Source organism: Schistocerca piceifrons, chromosome 4 (assembly GCF_021461385.2).
Source record: "Schistocerca piceifrons isolate TAMUIC-IGC-003096 chromosome 4, iqSchPice1.1, whole genome shotgun sequence".
Lineage (NCBI taxonomy): Eukaryota > Metazoa > Arthropoda > Insecta > Orthoptera > Acrididae > Schistocerca > Schistocerca piceifrons.
Genome location: NC_060141.1, coordinates 293,669,472 through 293,691,719, shown reverse-complemented (window position 1 = coordinate 293,691,719; position 22,248 = coordinate 293,669,472). Strand labels below are relative to the sequence as shown.

At 44.1% G+C, this 22,248-nt stretch overlaps 1 protein-coding gene across 2 annotated transcripts in view; it reads right to left on the bottom strand.

The window, feature by feature from the left end:
• LOC124796254 (abscission/NoCut checkpoint regulator) overlaps positions 1–22,248 on the bottom strand; it is a 149,757-nt gene that overhangs the window by 77,251 nt on the left and 50,258 nt on the right. For both annotated transcript variants that reach the window (XM_047260357.1, XM_047260356.1), the window contains one exon: positions 15,547–15,722. In XM_047260357.1, the coding sequence (XP_047116313.1) occupies positions 15,547–15,722 (176 nt within the window). The remainder of the gene's footprint in view (positions 1–15,546; positions 15,723–22,248) is intronic.

The window sequence follows — 22,248 nt, the reverse complement described above, 5'->3', positions numbered from 1 at the left end:
GGTTAATGGATTCCACCAAGACAGACAGACACAGTACTCATTACTCTGAACATGAGAGATGTTAACTCCTACCCCCCCCCCCCCCCCCCCAAAATGTATCTTCTCATCATGTGACACATGATACATACCAGGCGCACTCCGTGAGCATGCATGATAGTGTGAGTCCTGCAAGCAACTAGTGTCAGATCTGCAAGAGGGGCTAGACGTGTAAATTAGTCAAAATACTAACACAAATTATTTACAATAGAATGGAGAGACTCATAGAAACAAAAATTGGGGAAAATCAGTTTTTGTCCCAGAGAAATATAGGAATATGTGAGGCAGTACAGACCCTAAGACTTATAAAACTGCGGCTATGAAAACCTACATTCACAGAATTTGCAGATTTCAAAACATCATTTGACAATATTGAATAGAATACACTCTTTAAAATTATGGAAGTAGCAGGAATAAAACACAATGAGAGAAAGGTACAGAAACCATACTACATTTAATAGTGTTGAAAGAAATTAAAGCAAGACAGTTACTGAGAAGAGAGGTAGACAGGGTTGTACATTATCTCCAATGTTATTTGGATGTAAACTCTCTCAGGGGACACTGCCTTATCGTAGGCACCTTCAGTGCCCGGTGGGAGGATTTGCTTGCTTTGATGAAGTCGAGAGCTATGCTGGTGGTACTGTCCCAGAGAAATATAGGAATATGTGAGGCAGTACAGACCCTAAGACTTATAAAACTGCGGATATGAAAACCTACATTCACAGAATTTGCAGGGTCACCCAAGCCGTACAGGTCTCAACTGAGAAGCCAGATGAAGTGTGTCTCGCAACAAAGGGCAGGGGGTGGGGGCACTTTGTAGGCAAAGGGAAGCCAATCTCCCAAGGGGAGTAAACCCTACAGAAATCCAGGTCCTCCGGTTAGACGTGGGGCCGATTACCCCACATTGTAAAAATGACATACTACAGAACCTCAATAAGAGCCTTGGATGACGGATGAGACACAAGAAACATGACTTCGGCAAAGAAAAAGGACAAAAGATTTGGCAATAGTAACATGGAATGTATGAACAGTGTTGAAACCTGGAAAAATGAAAGAACTAGCTGATGAGATCATGAAGTTCAAGTACAACATTGTAGCAGTACAAGAAATAAGATGGAAAGGACAAGGACAGGTAGATTTGCCCCAGTATTTTCTGCTGTATAGTGGACCAGACAGAAGTACAGGACAAGTCAGAACAGGATTCATAAGAACAAAGGAGGTTGGTAAAAGTGTTTTGGAATTTGAACCCATAAATGAAAGACTTAGCAGACAGAGTTTGAAAGGGAAATTCAGAAATATAACAATAACAGCATACGCACCAACAGAGGAAGTAGAAGAAGAAACAAAAGGGTAAGTTTTATGAAGATCTAGAAAGGGCATGCACTAAAGTACAAAAGTATGATCTGTTCTTAGTTATGGGAGATTTTAATGCAAAAGTTGGGCGAATCAAACATGGAAAAGTATCTGGGAAATACAATTTACATGAAGAAAGTAACGATAATGGAGAAATGTTATCTCAGTTTGCTGCTAGAAATAATCTAATCATCAGGAGTCCATGTTTCCCACATAAAAAAATACATCTCAGAACGTGGAGAACAAATGTAAGTGGAGTAGTCACTCAAATAGACAATGTGTTAGTAAAGGCATGACATGCCACATTAATTATTGATGTGAGGAGGTGCAGGGGCCCTAACTGTAACTCCAACCACTACGCTGTAAAAGCTGTAATGAGAGAGAAACTATCTGTAATACTTAAACCTGGAATGGAGAAAAATACAAACTGGAACACAGAAAAACTGAATGACCCAGAAGTTGTGAAAGCATACCAAGCTAAAGTTAGAGAAGCACTGACTCCCAGCAAGGAAACAATGGGAATTCAAGAGAGATGGACTAAGATGCAAAAAGCAGTGAACGAGGCAGCAGAAGACATAGTCGAGATGAGAAGAAATGCAAGAAATGAGTGGTTTGATGATGAACGCAGGCTAATAATAAAACATAAAAACGCAGAAGACTGAGTATGATACAGAGAGAAACAAGAAGAAACGTGGAGGTGTACAAAGAATTAAGATTCAATGCCAAAAAATATGCAAGAAAAAGGAATGGCTGAAATCAAAGTTTAAAGAGATACAAGAATTAAAAGAACAAAATGAAACAAAGAAATTCTATCACGCCGTGGGAAAGATGAGAAAAAGTTTTCACCCCAAAAAGAAATGCATGCAGAAATAGAAACAGCGAGATGATAAGAGATGAACAAGAAATATTGCAGAGGTGGGCATAATACTTTGAAGATAGGCCTATACTCAAAAAAACTCAGATCAGGCCCCAAGACGTACACAGGAACAGGAAGAGAACACAGAGGCAAGAGAAATTGAAAGGGATGAGGCACAAAACCCAACAATGCTGGAAGTGGAAACAGTGGTAAATAAACTAAAAAATAACCATGCACATGGTGAAGATGGGATCATGTCAGAGCTAATAAAATCAGTGGGGCAAACTCTAAGACGCGAAATATTTAAACCTTAAAGAACATATGGGTAAATGAAAACATGCCAGAGGAGTGGAATACTAGAAAAACATGCCCAATATATAAGAATGTAGAAAAGTTCAATTGTGAAAACCAGAGGCATAACCCTACTGAATACAGTATATAAGATTTTCTCTGGAGTGCTGAATGAAAGAATAAAGAGGTGCGCCAAAAGATACTCTGAGAATACCAATGTGGATTCCGACCAAACAGAGGTACATCTGACCAGTTTTTTGTTATTAGACAAATAATTGAAAAATTTTATGAATATGATATAGATCTCCACTTCCTGTTCATTGATTTTAAACAACCTTTTGATAGTATTAATAGACTAGCATTCTATAAAGGGCTGAAAGAATTGGGCATCTTTGATACACTGAGAAGGTTAATCGAACTAACAATGAACAATACAAAAGCAAAAGTCACTAATAGAATTACCAAGCAGTTTGAGTTTAAGGATAGAGTGAAACAGGATGATGGCCTCTCTGCAGTCCTGTTTAATTTAGCACTGCATAGTATCATACAAAAAGTAGATAAAAGAGGAACAGTAATGATGAAGTCCGGCCAGATATGTGCATATGCAGATAATATTGCTATCATGACAAGGGATGTACAATCACTTAAAGAAATATATGGACAAATGCAAGCAGAAGGAACAAGAATTGGACTTCGTGTAAATGAAACAAAGACAAAATATAAGGTTATGACCAATTCTGAAGCTAGAAGATCACCACAGGAGCTGAAGATCTCTGATAAATGCTTCAAAGCTGTTAGATGCTTCCATTATTAGGGTGCCCCCAACCAATGATATTAGTAAGAGACAATGTATTAGAGAGGGAGACCCCCCCCTTGAACCATGGACCTTGCCGTTGGTGGGGAGGCCTGCGTGCCTCAGCAATACAGATGGCCTTACCGTAGGTGCAACCACAATGGACGAGTATCTGTTGAGAGGCCAGACAAACGTGTGGTTCCTGAAGAGGGGCAGCAGCCTTTTCAGTAGTTGCAGGGGCAACAGTCTCGATGATTGACTGATGCTCGTACTGTGAACGGCTGAAAGCAAAGGGAAACTACAGCCGTAATTTTTCCCGAGGGCATGCAGCTTTACTGTATGATTAAATGATGATGGCGTCCTCTTGGGTAAAATATTCCAAAGGTAAAAGAGTCCCCCATTCAGATCTCCGGGCAGGGACTACTCAAGAGGACGTCGTTATCAGGAGAAAGAAAACTGGCGTTCTACGGATCGGAGCGTGGAATGTCAGATCCCTAAACTGGGCAGGTAGATTAGAAAATTTAAAAAGGGAAATGGATAGGTTCAAGTTAGATATAGTGAGGATTAGTGAAGTTCGGTGGCAGGAGGAACAAGACTTTTGGTCAGGTGAATACAGGGTTATAAATACAAAATCAAATAGGGGTAATGCAGGAGTAGGTTTAATAATGAATAAAAAAAAATAGGAGTGCAGGTAAGCTACTACAAACAGCATAGTGAATGCATTATTGTGGCCAAGATAGATATGAAGCCCATGCCTACTACAGTAGTACAAGTTTATATGCCAACTAGCTCTGCAGATGATGATGAAATTGATGAAATGTATGATGAGATAAAAGAAATTATTCAGGTAGTGAAGAGAGACGAAAATTTAATAGTCATGAGTGACTGGAATTCGAGAGTAGTAAAAGGAAGAGAAGGAAACGTAGTAGGTGAATATGGATTGTGGGTGAGAAATGAAAGAGGAAGCCGTCTGGCAGAATTTTGCACAGAGCATAACTTAATCATGGCCAACACTTGGTTCAAGAATCATAAAAGAAGGTTGTATACATGGAAGAATACTGGAGATGCTGGAAGTTATCAGATAGATTATATAATGGTAAGACAGAGATTTAGGAAGCAGGTTTTAAATTGTAAGACATTTCCAGGGGCAGATGTGGACTCTGACCACAATCTACTGGTTGTGAACTGTAGATTAAAACTGAAGAAACTGCAAAAAGGTGGGAATTTAAGGAGGCGGGACCTGGATAAACTGACTAAACCAGAGGTTGTACAGAGTTTCAGGGAGAGCATAAGGGAACAATTGACATGAATGGGGTAAAGAAATACAGTAGAAGAAGAATGGGTAGCTTTGAGGGATGAAGTAGTGAAGGCAGCAGAGGATCAAGTAGGTAAAAAGACGAGGGCTACTAGAAATCCTTGGGTAACAGAAGAAATATTGAATTTAAGTGATGAAAGGAGAAAATATAAAAATGCAATAAATGAAGTAGGCAAAAAGGAATACAAGCGTCTCAAAAATGAGATCGACAAGAAGTCCAAAATTGCTAAGCAGGGATGGCTAGAGGACAAATGTAAGGATGTAGAGGCTTATCTCACTAGGGGTAAGATAGATACTGCCTACAGGAAAATTAAAGAGACCTTTGGAGAAAAGAGAACAACTTGTATGAATATCATGAGCTCAGATGTAAACCCACTTCTAAGCAAAGAAGGGAAAGCAGAAAGGTGGAAGGAGTATATAGGGGGTCTATACAACGGTGATGTACTTGAGGACAATATTATGGAAATGGAATAGGATGTAGATGAAGATGAAATGGGAGATATGATACTGCGTGAAGAGTTTGACAGAGCACTGAGAGATGTGAGTCGAAACAAGGCCCCGGGAGTAGACAACACTCCATTAGAACTACTGACAGCCTTGGGAGAACCAGTCCTGACAAAACTCTACCATCTGGTGAGCAAGATGTATGATACAGGCGAAATTCCCTCAGACTTCAAGAAAAATATAATAATTCCAATCCCAAAGAAAGCAGGTGTTGGCAGATGTGAAAATTACCAAACTATCAGTTTAATAGGTCACAGGTGCAAAATACTAACGCAAATTCTTTACAGACGAATGGAAAAACTGGTAGAAGCTGACCTCGGGGAAGATCAGTTTGGATTCCGTAGAAATGTTGGAACACGTGAGGCAATATTGACCCTACAACTTATCTTAGAAAATAGATTAAGGAAAGGCAAACCTACATTTCTAGCATTTGTAGACTTAGAGAAAGTTTTTGACAATGTTGACAACGTTGACTGGAATACTCACTTTCAAATTCTAAAGGTGGAAGGGGTAAAATACAGGGAGCGAAAGGCTATTTACAATTTGTACAGAAACCAGAGGGCAGTTATAAGAGTCGAGGGGTATGAAAAGAAAGCAGTGGTTGGAAAGGGAGTGAGACTGGGTTGTAGCCTCTCCCCGATGTTATTAAATCTGTATATTTAGCAAGCAGTAAAGGAAACAAAAGAAAATTTCAGAGTAGGTATTAAAATTCATGGAGAAGAAATAAAAACTTGAGGTTCGCCGATGACATTGTAATTCTAACAGAGACAGCAAAGGATTTGGAAGAGCAGTTGAATGGAATGGACAGTGTCTTGAAAGGAGGGTATAAGATGAACATCAACAAAAGCAAAACGAGGATAATGTAATGTAGTCGAATTAAGTCGGGTGATGCTGAGGGAATTTGATTAGGAAATGTGACACTTAAAGTAGTAAAGGAGTTTTGCTATTTGGGGAGCAATATAACTGATGATGGTTGAAGTAGAGAGGATATAAAATGTAGACTGGCAATGGCAAGGAAAGCATTTCTGAAGAAGAGAAATTTGTTAACATCAAGCATAGATTTAAGTGTCAGGAAGTCATTTCTGAAAGTATTTGTATGGAATGTAGCCATATATGGACGATAAATAGTTCGGACAAGAAGAGAATGGAAGCTACAGAAGGATTCTGAAGATTAGATGGGTAGATCACATAACTAATGAGAACTTGACAAGAAGAAGGGACCGGTTGGTAGGACATGTTCTGAAACATCAAGGGATCACAAATTTAGCATTGGAGAGCAGTGTGGAGGGAGACCAAGAGATGAATACACTAAGCAGATTCATAAGGATGTAGGTGCAGTAAGTACTGGGAGATGAAGAAGCTTGCACAGGATAGAGTAGCACGCGCCTAGTTCACTAAAATGGCCGATAACTCAGACAGCAAACACAAACAAGAACACAAGTGGTTGAAAAAAGGGCATTCCATCAGGAAATGGCAGACCATCAAACATTGAGTGCAATGAGCACAAAGTGGAATGGAAGCTCCACTTAACACATGGTGATGGTTAAAAAGACAGTGTCCAATACACAACCTAGCTACAATGATCTCATGGTGAGAGGGTCGAGAGGAGGTCGTCCAAGCACACTTTGAGAGGATTAATAAGCCACAGCTTGTTCCCATGAAGGGAGGACCAGCGGTAATGCCAAAGTGACACAACCTGTTGACAGACGGTAACACAGAGATCATTGGAGGGAACGTAAGAACTAGCAGGCTGAGGTACGAGGACTACAGCCCTGGCGGCAGCATGAGTGGCCTCGCTTCCTGTGAGGCCCACATAAACATCACAGTGGCTCCATCAAGACTGATTAAGTGAAAGCTTTCCCGGACCCGTAGCTCTAAGGGATGGATGGTGTACAGCACACACAACTTTTGAATGGCACTGAGAGAGTCAGAGCAGACAACGCAATTGAAAAGCCTGTGTTGCCAGATGTACTGTGTAGCCTGATACCGGGCGAAGAGCTCTGCTGTAAGTAATAAGCAGTGTTCCATAAGCCGATACCAGATAACGTTGGTGCCAATGATGAAGGCACACCTGACACCACAGTCAGTCCGAGAGCCATCAATGTACACAAAGGTACTAACGCGAAGTTGCGTTTGAAGCTTGTGAAATTAAGACGATAGAGCGAGGCTGGAGTAGAGTCCTCAGGAAGCGAATGAAGGCCAAAATGAACACGGGCCACCTCATGAAGCCTAGATGGTGGAGAGTTCACAACCATCGGTAAAGTGGCAGGTAGCATGAAGTTAAGATGCCGGAGCAAGAGCTGAAAGTGAACTCCAGAAGGTAACAGAGAAGAGGGACACAGCCCATACTGATGATCAAAGATGATCAAAGCAGTCATCAACAAAGGAGGCGGCATAGGATGGGTGGCCACACAAAGCAGATAAGCAGCATGCCTATCTGCTGAAGTGAGAGAAATAGGGCGGTAGTTGGAAGGAAGGTGTCTGTCCTTATCGAACTTAGGTATGGGTATGACAGTGGCTTCACACCAGCATCTGGGAAACGTGACCTCTGTCCAGATGCGGTTGTAAATATGAAGCAGAAAGTACTTGCCCACCAGAGAAAGGTGCTGCAACATATGAATGTGAACATTGTCTGGCCCTGGGGTGGAGGATTGGGCTGAAGTGAGAGCATGATATAGCTCCCTCATAGTGATGGTGGCATTGTAGCACTCATGATTCTGAGAAGAGAAGGGTATCACCCAAGTCTCCTCTGCTCATTTCCGATGGAGGAAGGCAGGGTGGTAGTGGGAGGAGCTCAAAAACTCTGCAAAATGGTAACCCAAGGTGTTGGAGATTGCAATAGGGTCCACTATGACGTCTGCTACTGTCAAGCCGGAAATTGAGGAATGGATCTTGGTCCCAGAGAGCCGTTGGAGGTTGGCCCACACATCAGAAGAGGGAGTTGAGCTGTTGAAAGAACTAGTGAATGAAATCCAGCTAGCTTTTTTGCTATCCCAAAGAACCCGACAACACTATACACTCAACTGTTTATAATGTATGCAGTTTGCCATTGTAGCATGATGGTTAGAAATGTGGACAGCACGTCTCCATTCACAAATTGCACCGCAGCATGCCTCAGTCCACCAAGGGCCCGGGACGTGGCATAGTAAAGAGGAAGTGCGAGAAATGGAATGTTCTGTGGTCGTAAGGATAACGTTTGTAAGATATCCTACCTGGTCATCACAACTGGGGAAGTATTGTTCGTTGAAGGTCACCAGGGAGGAGTAAAGCCTCCAGTCAGCCTTAGTAAGCTGCCATTTAGGTGTGCATGGGGGTTGGGTAGGAGTCAGCAAACGGAGAGCACTTGGGAAATGGTTGCTTGAGTATGTGTCAGAGAGAACAGACCACTCATGATGAAAGGCAAGCTGGGCAGTGCAGAAGAACAGGTCCAAATGGGAACAGGTGAGTGTGTGGAGTCTGAAAGGAATGTGGGTGCTCCTTCATTAAGGCAGCGGAGGTTAAGTTGATTGAGAAGGTCAACCAAGAGGGCACCTCTCAGACAGGTTCTGGGAGAACCCGAAAGGGGACGGTGTGCATTAAAGTCACCAAGCAGCAGAAAGGGTTGAGGTAGCTGCCCAATAAACTGAAGGAAGTCTGCCCTGGTGACATCAAATGACGGATGGGAAAAGATCAAGTGAGGAAGGAGAAGGCAAACTGCAACAGCTTGAAGGCAGGTAGTGAAGGAGGACTATGAACAGCATCCCATATGAGCAGCGTGACTCCACCATAAGAAGGAATGTAGTCCTCAGCGAGAAGGTCAAATGGACCAGGAAGAAATGTGAGAGCTCAAAGCAGTCGTGAGGATGCAATTTTGTTTCCTAGAGGCAGAGAAGAAGCACACACTGGCATTATAAGAGCAGCTGTAAATCAATGGCCATGAATGTTCCATTAAAGGAGAGTCATAACAAGGAAAGGGAGGTGGGAAAAAATGAAGGATTGTCACATTGGCGGCTGCAGGGTGCAGAGGCTGGAGGATCCCGCTTCATGTAGTCTACACAGGCGTCGGCATTCCCCCTGTCGATCTGCGGAGTCAAGGGCAGAAAAACGGTTGTCAGTGTGCACTGGCAACACAGAGGTCAGCTGCAGCAACATAGAGGCCAGCTGCATGAGGATATCACGTAGTGACACCGTCAAAGAGGATCTTCGAGTCGGTGAAGGAGGAGAACATTTGCCTTTGTTTGATTTGTTAGAGCCTTTCTGGTTGACAGAGGAAGACTCAGATATTTTCTGGCCGAAGGGATGTAGGAAGTCTTTGCAGGAGTATTCCTTCTGTCCTTTCCAGCCTGCCGGTCGTGTAGCAGGTGACTTCACCCCATGAGTTGAAAGACTGGTGGCTTGTTGCATAACTGGACGAGAAGAAGGTGATGCTACCATGACACTGGAGATTTCACAACTGCAGTGCTGAATTTGAGTTCACATGTCTGCGTGGCCATGTGATTCATGGAGCATGATGTAGCAAGAACCATACTGTAAGTGGCAGACTGTAGATTTTGCAACTAGCCAATAACTTGCGAGTGATTGAGTAAGGCACTTTTTCCTTTACCCGGATCTCCTGGACAGCCCACTCATCGAGATACAGAGGATAATCCCGAGAGCAGGCAGCATGGTCACCATTGCAGTTGACACAGTGGGGAGAAGGAGGCGGAAATCGACCTTCTGAGAATCCCCACCACAGGTTACACATTTGGCCGGGTGTCGACAGGACATTTGATTGTGGTTGAAATGATGACTGTGATAACTTCATAGCCTGTTTTGATCTTGGACGGAAGCACCACTCTATCGAAACGTCTACATTTACATCCATACTCCACAAGCCACTTGACGGTTTGTGGCGGGGGGGTACCTTGAGTATCTCTATCGGTTCTCTATAGGTTCTCCCTTCTATTCCAGTCTCGTATTGTTCGTGGAAAGAAAGATTGTCGGTATGCCTCTGTGTGGGCTCTAATCTCTTTGATTTTATCCTCATGGTCTCTTCGCGAGATATACATAGGAGGGAGCAATATACTGCTTGACTCCTCGGTGAAGGTATGTTCTCGAAACTTCAACAAAAGCCCGTACCGAGCTACTGAGCGTCTCTCCTGCAGAGTCTTCCACTGGAGTTTATCTATCATCTCTCTAACGCTTTCGCAATTACTAAATGATCCTGCAATGAAACGAGCTGCTCTCCGTTGGATCTTCTCTATCTCTTCTATCAACTCTATCTGGTACGGATCCCACACTGGTAGGCAGTATTCAAGCAGTGGGCGAACAAGCATACTGTAACCTACTTCCTTTGTTTTAGGACAGCATTTCCTTAGGATTCTTTCAATGAATCTCAGTCTGGCATCTGCTTTACCAACAATTAATTTTATATGGTCATTCCATTTTAAAATACTCCTAATGCCTACTCCCAGATAATTTATGGAATTAACTGCTTCCAGTTGCTGACCTGCTATATTGCAGCTAAATGATAAACGATCTTTCTTTCTATGTATTCGTAGCACATTTCATTGTCTACATTGAGATTCAGTTGCCATTCCCTGCACCATGCGCCAATTCGTTGCAGATCCTCCTGCATTTCAGTACAATTGTTCATTGCTACAACCTCTCGATACACTACAGCATCATCTGCAAAAAGCCTCAATGAACTTCCGATGTCATCCACAAGGTAATTTATATATATTGTGAATAGCAACGGTCCTACGACACTCCCCTGCGGCACACCTGAAATCACTCTTACTTCGGAAGACTTCTCTCTATTGGGAATGACATGCTGCGTTCTGTTATCTAGGAACTCTTCAATGCAATCACACAATTGGTCTAATAGTCCATACGCTCCTACTTTGTTCATTAAATGACTGTGGGGAACTGTATCAAACGCCTTGCGGAAGTCAAGAAACACAGAATCTACCTGGGAACCCATGTCTATGGCCCTCCGAGTCTCGTGGACAAATAGCGCAAGCTGGGTTTCACACAATCGTCTTTTTCGAAACCCATGCTGATTCCTATAGAGCAGATTTCCAGTCTCCAGAAAAGTCATTATACTCGAACATAATACGTATTCCAAAATTCTACAACTGATCGACGTTAGAGATCAGTTCTGCACATCTGTTCGACATCCCTTCTTGAAAACTGGGATGACCTGTGCCTTCTCCAATTTTTTTGGAGCACTACACTCTTCTAGAGACCTACAGTACATGCTGCAAAAAGGGGGCAAGTTCCTTCACGTACTCAGGGTAAAATCGAACTGGTATCCGATCAGGTCCAGCAGCCTCTCCTCTTTTGAGTGATTCTGATTGTTTTTCTATCCCTCATGCATATTGTATGATGGTTCTGAACTTTGTCCGCTGATCCTCAACACTATCTGTACTTGAGATAAAACTTTTGTGTTGAGCTGCCAAGTACTCTGAAATCTGCTTTTTGTCACTTTTGCTAAACAGAAAAATCTTCCTACCTTTTTTAATATTTCTATTTATGGCTGAAATCACTGATGCTGTAACTGCTTTATGATCGCCGATTCTCTGTTCTGCGTTAACTGTTTCAAATAGTTCCGGTCTGTTTGTCACCAGAAGGTCTAAATTGTTATCACCACGAGTCAGTTCTGCTCAAGGTAGTTTTCAGATAATGCACTTAAAAAAATTTCACTGGATTCTTTGTCCCTGCCACCCGTTATAAACGTTTGAGTCTCCCAATCTATATCTGGTAAATTAAAATCTCCACCCAAAATGGTCGGGGAATCTACTCAAAATATTTCCCGAACTTTCCTTCAAGTGTTCTCCCACAACAGCTGCTGAGACAGGGAGCCTATAGTGATATCCAATCACCATGTTTGAGCCTGCTTTAACTGTGACCTTCACCCAAATTATTTCACACTTCGAATCTCAATCAATTTCCTTCGATACTATTGCACATTTTATCGCTATAAACACATCTGTCCCTTCACTGTCCAGGCTGTCTCTGTGGTATACATTCCAATCTGAGTTCAGAATTTTATTATTGTTTACATCTGGTTTCAGCCAACTTTCCGTCTCTAGTACTATGTGGGCATTGAGACTATTTATTAATGAGAGCAGTTCTGGAACATTTCTATAGACACTCCCACAGTTTACTATTACCACATTAATATTGTCATTCCCTGTTGCATTTTGCCTGCTGCTACCTTGTTGCGTCTCAGGAGGCATCTTGTCGGGCCTAGGGAGGGAATTCTCTAACCTAAAAAACCCACATGTGCACTCCACATGTACTCCGCTACCCCCGTAGCCACTTCCTGTGTGTAGTGCACGCCTGACCTATTCAGGGGGACCCTACATTTCTCCACCTGATAGCGGAGGTAGAGAAATTTGCACCCCTGATCTCCGTAGAATCGTCTGAGCCTCTGGTTTAAGCCTTCCACTCGGCTCCAAACCAGAGGACTGTGATCGGTTCTGGGAACAACACTACAAATAATTAGCTCAGATTCCACCCCACGAGCGAGGCTTTCCACCTTTACCAACTCCGCCAGCTGCCTGTATGAACTGAGGATGACCTCTGAACCCAGACGGCAGGAGTCATTGATGCCGATATGAGCAACAATTTGCATTCGGGTGCACCCAGTGCTCTCTATCACTCCACATCTCAGATGAGACCCCCTGGCAAGCAGACAGAGTGAACACTGGCTTTCTTCCCTGACCTTTCCGCTATTTCCCTGAGGGAAATCACCTGCCTAACACTGGTGCTCCCAATCACTAATAAACCCCTCCCCCGTGTGCCTGCTCGGACCTTGCTGAAGGAGCGACCACATGTCCACTCACAGGCAGAGCAGGTGATGCCACACAGCCAGCCTCCAAATTGACCCTCCACCTCATACGACGTGAATACCGTTGAACCCATCACTCCCATTGGGGAGAGGGTGGCCCAACCACGCCCTGTACCTGCGAAGATGTCTCGACAGCAGGGACCATGGGTGAATCATGTAACACCTGGGGTGTAGTATGTGATGTACCAGACTCCCCACTGCCGCTACACTCAGAGGCAGCAGCCTGAAAACAGCTGACCGTGGCCATCAGCACATTCGGTAGATCACGAACAGTGGCCAGCTCCTCCTGCGTCCGTACACAGCAGTCACACATCCTATCCATCCTAAGAAATCAATAATTTACTGCAGAGAGTTAAGTAATCAACTTTTAACTAGACTGCTAATTCACTAAAGGAGGCTGATGGCTGATTAAACTGTGGTTACTAGACACTTCTTGTTGGAAACAATGAAAATAAGCACTGTCTCTGGACTGTATTCAAAACAAACACAAAATCTATGGAACACTATCACTAGTACTCGAAAATTAAAGCTTCCTAAAAGCAAAAACACGCGGAAAAAGGAGTGACATGTAAGAAAACCACAGTTAATACTTAAATTTACGTAGCTTGCTGCACAGGAGATGTGAAGCAGGCGGCAGTTTGGGGCACTAAGGATGCATCTACCTTTTTCATGATACAATGTAATGAAATGACACCCTGATCAGAGAAGTATATTAGGATTCTGCCTCAGTCAGATCATAAATGGCCTTGTGTAAATAACACCACAGGAAGAATTCAGAGTCCTATGGGCCTCAACAAGAACAGAATAGCTGTGGAGAAGCAAAGTGCAAGCAGTTGTGCTTGGGAATCAGAAGTAGTCTCCAACAGCAAAGCCCCACTGCATAAACGAGAGCATGATTTCACAAGGCCACTAAATGCATCAACACCTTTCTGAATAAGAAATGGATTTTCCGTTGCAAACGACTGACCATCTTCGGTAATTGTGATCACAAGAAACCATTGTGCTGCTGGGAGGGTCTTTCAGTCAGGAGCTCCATTATGTTGGCGTTTGGTAAACATTGACTGCGAAGATGATGACTGGCTCATTGCAAGAAAATTCCCCATGATTGTCAGCATCTCCGACGGCGTGCTCTTTCCAACTGGGGCCCCCTCTCAGAGGGGGGCTTATGTGCCTTAGATGATGGTTCACACTTCAGGTCACACCTCCCAAACACCTGACACAGGGACCAATTGGCAATTTGGGAAGGTAGCAACTTAAGCAATCACCCCTCCCTGGGCCTAGCCTGCACCAGGGAGCACATGCAAAGCTCACCTGTTGACTTGGGGCTGGGAATTATGCTTTACCCAGTCACTTATTACATATCAGACTCGTGGTTGGGCCTTCAGGAACACACAGGAAGAAAGAAGAAAATGAAGACTCAAATGCCGAAGTGGAGGAAGGATAGAAGAAGGTGAATAAAGAAAGAAAAAAGGAACCAACAACAGTCTGTTTTGATGTCAGCCACTGAAAATGTGGAACACATTCTGAAACACACCTCAGATATGTTCCCCAAGGGGAGGGGATGGGGGGGGGGGGGGGGATGAGAATAGAAAAGATGCTGCTAAGCTAAAGTCCCATGACAGCCACACATGAACCCACCAAAGAGCTTGATTTGATGGTGTGTGTGTGTGTGTGTGTGTGTGTGTGTGTGTGTGTGTGTGTGTGTGTGTGTGTGTTGTCAGTACATGGTTTATTGTACAAATTGACTTCTCATGTTATTCCAAAATAGTTAAAACTGCAGTATAGTCTCTCAACAACAATACAAATACAGACGGAAAATAAGTCCAGGATGTGCCTTTCAAAAAGTTAGAGTCTAGAACATACAAAATAATAAGTATCATATTAACAATATTCTGCAATGTGATAACTGCCACACAAACACTGCAATCCCTGAATTTCAAACAAAGGGAGGGCCACCATATGTTGTCAATAGCTCCTTATATCTCAATCCAAACTCCTGGATCACAATGAGACGACTTTTTCGAGACATTTCTGCTGCTTTATTTAGCACATCATTAGATTTCCCCCCTCCAGATTAAATTCTGTTTCCTATGGAGCCTTGTGGTATTTCTGTGGGTAGGTATTCAGCTGCAGGAAAGTTAATCTGGAGATTACACAAAGGAGTCATCAGGCACGTAAGATTGTAGAATTTCCTCACAATCAGTCGTATGTTCACTAATGTGAAGTTTAGATATAAATTCACTCTAATTTATGTGCCTATATATTGGCCAGCATGTAAACTATAAAGTGAGTGGTCATCTTTACAACTCCCACTGTTTACACTTCACCTAGAATTTTCCAGTATCTAATTAAGAATTATATTTTGATAGCCCATAGTAATCCCATCAAATACTTGCCATTCTGAGGCATATCATATTGTACTACCACCAGATGAGTCATGTTTATCATTTTTGTTGGCACCACTCTTCCAAAGGTAAGTGTACAGCCAGACAAAATGCAAGCTGTAAACATTTAAGAAATGTACAGTAATAAAAAGTGTGAAAAAAATGTACCAGCCAAAAATCATAATAAAACTCATAACTTACTTTATAACTGCTTGTGAGGGTGGCAACACTGGTTCAGATGAGCCAATGTGTTGATTTTCAAGCTTCTTGTAACAGTCCTGGCAAACAAGATGATGTGATGTGCCAAGCTTAGGTACAATGACCTTATATTTGAGGCACTTTGCACAATACGAGAAGCCACAGTTTGGACAACCAACCTAGAACAAAAACCATTCACACTGAAATGTACGATTTCCACTCCCTTCCTCACAAAGTATGGAGATTATTAATCCTCCATCAGGCACACCCCAAGCAGGGACAAGGTTAGATGTGCAGACTACAGTTGTAGTGATTTTATTTTCAGAGGCCACAAGTTAACTTACTGAAGGTCAGACCTACACTGGCTTAAACCTCATCCCCCAAAAGGAAGCTACTAGGTCTGAAACATGTCTGTCTCTGTGTAGAGTGGGATGGCATTCATTATTGTTCGTGCAGGCTACACTTTTAGTCCATGTGACTAAAGGAGGATTAATAGCATCAGCAAACATATTAGTTTCCTCAGGGGACACCGCCTTAACGTAGCACTGTCCGTGTGGGCGAGGAGGTTTGTGTGCTCTGCATCCAGAGGACTATGCCAGTGGTAGCGAAGCTACCAGCAGGGTCACCCATGCAGGACAGGCCAAAAGGGAGGAGCCAGACAAAGTGTGTCCCACAGTGACCTATCAAGCCTGTTTCCTGTCCTATCCTATCCTATCCTAAGACTATCCTTTTTGCTTGTCTTTTTCAATTCCCTACAACATATGGCAGGGAGGGCTCTAGAGGCATGGTGAAGCCAGTCTCCCTAAGCAAGTAAACCCGATACAAATCCAGGTCCTCCAGGTTGTGGGTTGATCATGGGGCTAACAACCCCATATCGGAAAACAACTCGTTGTTCAGCAACCAATTCACAGAGAGAACTGAACTAGTCTCAAACTTATGACAACCAAGGCATGTCAAATGGCAACAATTTTGGTATATCAGGACATGGAATGTAAGAAGTATCCTTCAGGAGCAGCCAGTAGGAAGCTCGAGGAGGTACCAAATTTATGTTGCAGCATTGCAAGAGATAAGATGGAAACAAACAGAGGTGGTTGATCTCCAGCACTATACCTTGATCAATAGCAGGGAAGATGAAAATATATTGGGAACAGGCTTTATGGTAAAGAAACCCGCCGTCAGTCATGCCATGATGGATATGAAACAATAAACCCCTGATTATGTCGATTGAGGCTGAAGGAAAAATTCTCCAAATTGTCGCTAATTAGTGTGCATTCTCCAATGGAAGATGCAGCTGAAGAAGAGAAAGAAGAACTTTATGAGAAATTGGAGCAAGTATATGATAAGCTGCCAAAGTACGATGTCAAAATTATACTGGGGGATTGTAATGCTAAAGTGGGTAAAGAGAAAGAGAACCAACCAGTGGCAGGTCTTCATAGCAAACACCTGGAATCACATAACAATGGTTGGAAACATCGAATTTGCTTTTAGCAACGGACTAGTAATTAAAAGCACGTGTTTCACACACAAAGACATTCATAAGGAGACTTAGATATCACCTGATGGGTTGTCGAGAAATCAAATAGATCATGTACTGATAGATGGATGGCATGCCTCAGATATTCTGGATGTGATTAGCCGCCAAGGAGCGGATATTGACTCAGACCGTATATTGGCAAGAATCAAAACCTTAGAAAGGATTGCAGTTAAAGCCAGAAGGGCTGGGCCGGAGAAAAGAAAGGTCTACAATGCGGAGACGCTCAAAGATCAGAAGAAAAAGGAAGAGTGTAGGAACAAAGTGCAAAAGAAGTTGCAAAAGATCAGCAGGATGGAGGGAAAGGATATCAACGTACTATGGGAGGAAACTAAGATAGCTTTAAATACAACAGCTCAAGAGGTACCTGGAGAAACAGAAAAAACCCATGAATGGTTTGATGAAGCGATGTCAAAGGCGCTAAATAATACAAATCAAGCTCTATAAAGTTTGTTACAGAGACCTACATGACATAAAGTGGCTATGTTTAAAGAGAAGAGAAGGGTAGCTAATAATTTAGCATGAATTAAGAAGAGAGTAGAGGAAAGGGAAAGGATGGATGAAATATAGAAGAACTTTGAAAAAAAGCAGGGGAGGAAATTCTTTTATGGGGTGGGGCAAATAAAGAGAGGATATTAGCCAAGGATGAACATGCTGAAATATGAGACAGGCAGTTCGATAGTTGGAAAGGAAAAAATAATAGAAACATGGGCACAACATTTTGAAGTGTTACTGTCAGACAGACACATCGTAAGTGAAGAACAAAATGGAGGGCCTAGAGAAGAAACTGTAGAAGAACAGGAGGTGGCTGGAGATGATGATGCAGTGGACATAGAACCACCATCAATAGAAGAGAAAAGAGTCATTATAAAGTAACTTGGTAATAAGAAAGCTCCTGGACACGACCTGGTAATGGCAGAAATGATAAAACACAGAGGCGAAATATTAGTATGGAGGATACATAAAATAAATACAATGGCCTGGGAAACAGAGAAAATAACAGAGGACTGGACATTAGCAACCATCTGCCTATACATACGAAAGGATCACACAAGCAATGTAAGAACTATTGAGGAATATCTCTGCTTAGTATCGTCTACAAAATCCTTTCTACAGCAATAACAAGGAGAGTAAGTAGAAGAGCAGAATGGATTCTAGGCAAGTACCAGGCAGGTTTTAGAGCTGGGAGTAGTAGTAGTAGTAGTAGTAGTAGTAGTAGTAGTAGAGGGGTTTGTGGGCGCACGACAGCAAGGTCTTCAGCGCCCGTTCAGTATCATAGGGAGACGGGTGTCAAGAAAAAAAAACTCAGAACATTGACATAAAACGGAACATAAAACACGCGGAACAATCATTGAAAAATATGTGCTCACCCACACCGAAGCGTGGGATGAAGCAGGGCGTCAGCAGTAAAACATGGACAACACAGGAAGAAAATGGTAGAGGGAGCTAAAACAATGTAGCAGATGGAAGTGGCTGGCTGACCGCAAGGAAAAAAGGGAGGAGTCAGCCACTCTGCAACACACTAAAACCTCCAGCCTAAAAGTTTAGGCCAGAGTCCAGACACATCACAAAATTTAAAAACCCTAGACACACACGTCTCATCGTTAGCTAAAACACGAGGCAGATCCCCAACAACTTGTGCTTCTGCCCTTGCATCACGGTATAAAATGCAGTCTGTTAAAATGTGCCGGACAGAGATGTGCACACCACAAGCATCACAAAATGGAGGATCTTCCCGCCGTAATAAATAGCTAAGCGTTAGAGGACAGTGGCCGATCCGAAGACGTGTGAGGGCCACCTCTTCCCGCCTGAGCAACCGGCAGGAGGAACGCCACGGCCGAGTGGTTGACTTGACCGACCGCAGTTTATTGGCCGTCACCGCCAGCCATTCATCCTCCCACAACTCCATGCACTTCCTGTGGAGTGCAGCGATGACTGACTGCAAGGGGATAGGACACTGGACCACATCCTGCTCTCTGCAGGCCTCCTTGGCAGCCCGATCAGCCTGTTCATTGCCCCATATGCCGACATGACCAGGCACCCAGCAGAAGGATACCTCTTTACCCCGCTGTTGGAGCAAGTACAGTTGGTCATGTATCAGCTGGACCATCTCCTCAGTCGGGTATAGGTTCTGCAGTGATTGTAAGGCACTAAGAGAATTGGAGCAGAGAAGAAATCGATCGCCCCGAACACGATGCATCTGCTCCAGTGCCTTCAGGATTGCGTGGAGCTCCACTGCGAAAACGGTATATTCAGCAGGGAGGCGAATCCGGGTAACATGATCAGGGAACACCACAGAACAGCCAAGGAAAGTCTCCTGTTTGGAGCCATCAGTATAAACGACATTGAAACCGTGATGCACATCTAAAATGTTAAAAACAGAGATTGGAACGTAAAATCTGGTGTGCTATCTTCCATAAAATTAGTCAAATCTAAAATAAGTTTGGGTCTCCGGAGGAGCCAAGGTGGAGATCTGCTCCAACCGCGACGTAAAACACGAAGACCAGCCATAGACATCGCACCGAGACAATCATGTGTGCGAATCCCATAGGGCTGCGTCGCACGTTGCCGGTTATGAAATAACCGTGCCAGAGGAGGCTGAGCAACGGTATGGTATGCAGGTGTGTATGGTGTGGACAAAGTTTTATACGCCTGGCGTACCGTAAGTAGCCGTCGCCGCATATGAACTGGCGGTTCACCTGCCTCTGCACAGAGGCTTGGTATGGGGCTAGTTCGGAATGCCCCAGTGGCCAACCGAAGCCCTTCATGGTGGACAACGTCCAAAATCTTTAAGTAAGAAGGCCTCGCAGACCCATACACTGTGCACCCATAATCGAGTCGAGATCGCACAAACGCCCTGTAAAACTGGAGCAGACAAGTCCTGTCAGCTCCTCATGTACTGTGGCTAAGACATTTTAAAATACTTAAAGCCTGAAGTGGCCGCTGTTTCAGGTCTTTAAGATGAGGTAACAACGTGAGCCTCGAGTCAAAAATGAGCCCCAGAAATCTCACCGTGTCTTTAAAAGTAAGAATAGTGTCCCTCAACCGCAACTCAGGAAAGGTTAAAATCGAACGAGAACGGTTAAAAAGAACACATACAGACTTCTCGGTGGAAAACTTAAAACCACTCTTCCGTGCCCAGTCATCCAAATGCCTAATCGTAAGTTGCAACTGACGAGTTGTCGTTGCAAGGCTTGAAGAAGAGCAGAACAAAGAGAAATCATCCACAAACAAAGAACACTGGACAGGACTTTTCACTATGGACGTAATGCTATTAATAGCGATGGCAAAGAGAGTCACACTTAAAACGCTACCCTGAGGGACACCATTCTCCTGCTCAAAGCGATCAGACAGGATGTCACCAATTCATTATCTAAAATATCGTGGCGAGAGGAAAGACTGAATAAAAAGAGGAAGACAACCACGAAAACCCCATTCGTGAAGCTGCTCCAGGATGAGACGCCTCCAAGTGGTATTGTAGGCCTTCTCGATGTCGAAAAATACACCTAGAAGGTGATGACGGTGGAGGAAAGCTTGTGGTATAGCCGCCTCCAGGAGGGCAAGGTTATCGAAGGTGGAACGAAACCTCCTGAACCCACACCGAAAGCGACTAAGGAGTTGCCGGGATTCTAACATCCAGACAAGGCGGCGGTTGACCATCCGCTCCAAGGTCTTCCCTATGCAACTAGTGAGGGCAATACTACGGTAGCTACTTGGGCTCGTGCGGTCTTTCCCAGGTTTTAAAAAAGGGATTAAAACTGCCTCACGCCACGCGTCAGGAAAGTGACCCGACGCCCAAATGTCATTAAAAAGTGCGAGGAGTAGTTCTCTGTTGCGCATTGTGAGGTGCCATAGCGTACTGTAATGGATCCTGTCGTGACCAGGGGATGTGTCATGAGCTCCAGACAATGCAGAATCAAGCTCCCACATAGAGAATGGGCAGTTGTAAACTTCATGAGAGGTGGACTGGAAGTTCAGACTACATCTCTCAGCAACCGCTCTATGGCGCTGGAAACCTGGATCCTGACTGGTTGTTGCAGTAACTGTGGCAAAATACGCTGCCATTGTCTGGGCAATGTCTCGCGGATCCGTGTGGAGAGTGCCGTTAGTCATTACAGCAGCTATGGGGCACCTCCCTCCTCTGCCAGAAATTCTCCTGATGGTCTCCCACACAATGGAACTTTTGGTGGAACGATTAATGGTGTTCAGGAACGTTTGCCACGACCTCTTCTTGCTCTCACGAATAATGCAGCGACATCTTGACCTCGCCACCCAAAAGGCTACAAGATTCTCAGCAGTCAGCCGACACTTGAACCGACGCAGAGCCGCACGCCTGGTCCTGATTGCAGAGCGGCATTCGGCACTCCACCAAGGCACAGGTGGCCTCTTCTGGTGGCCTGTGGACTGTGGAATGGATGCTGCAGCGGCGTGGTGGGCCGTTTTGGTAATATAATCCACCCACACCTCAACATTCGCACAGTGTTCGAATTGGGCCAACTGGCTATAAAGTGTCCAGTCAGCTCCACTGAGCACCCATCGTGGTGGTCTCCTTTTGGGCCCCACGCCATCTGGCAGGTGAATCCAGATTGGGAAATGATCACTGCCGTGCAAGTCAGCAACCACTTCCCAGTGAGCACTGGCGGCAAGAGCTGGAGAGCAAAGCGAGAGATCAATGGCAGAGAACGACCCAGTCGCTGTGCAGAAATGAGTACTCTGTTCTCCATTGAGCAAGTAGGCACAGGATGACAGGAGAAGCCTCTCAATCGCTCTACCCCTGGGGCAGGTAATTGCAGAACCCCAAAGCACATTGTGGGCATTAAAATCACCACAAATAATGAATGGCTGGGGGAGCTGTGTAAGAAGGTCGGTGAGGGCCGCTTCATCAAGAGCATCATGTGGGGGCAAGTAAAGTGAACAGACAGTCCATGGATGACGCCCGTGCACGGACACAGCGACGGCCTGTAAAGTCGTCATAAGTGAGAGAGGCGAGGAGTAGTAGTCCATCCTGATGAAAATACCTACGCCTACTCTAGCTCTCTCTCCATGCAGGTCGTCCTTTTTGCGGAGTGTGTAGCCTCGTATCTCAGGGGAGTATGATGGATAGAAATACGTCTCCTGGAGACAGAGACACAGTGGTCTACCCTGAGAGAGTAGACAAGTTCCTCCACATGCAT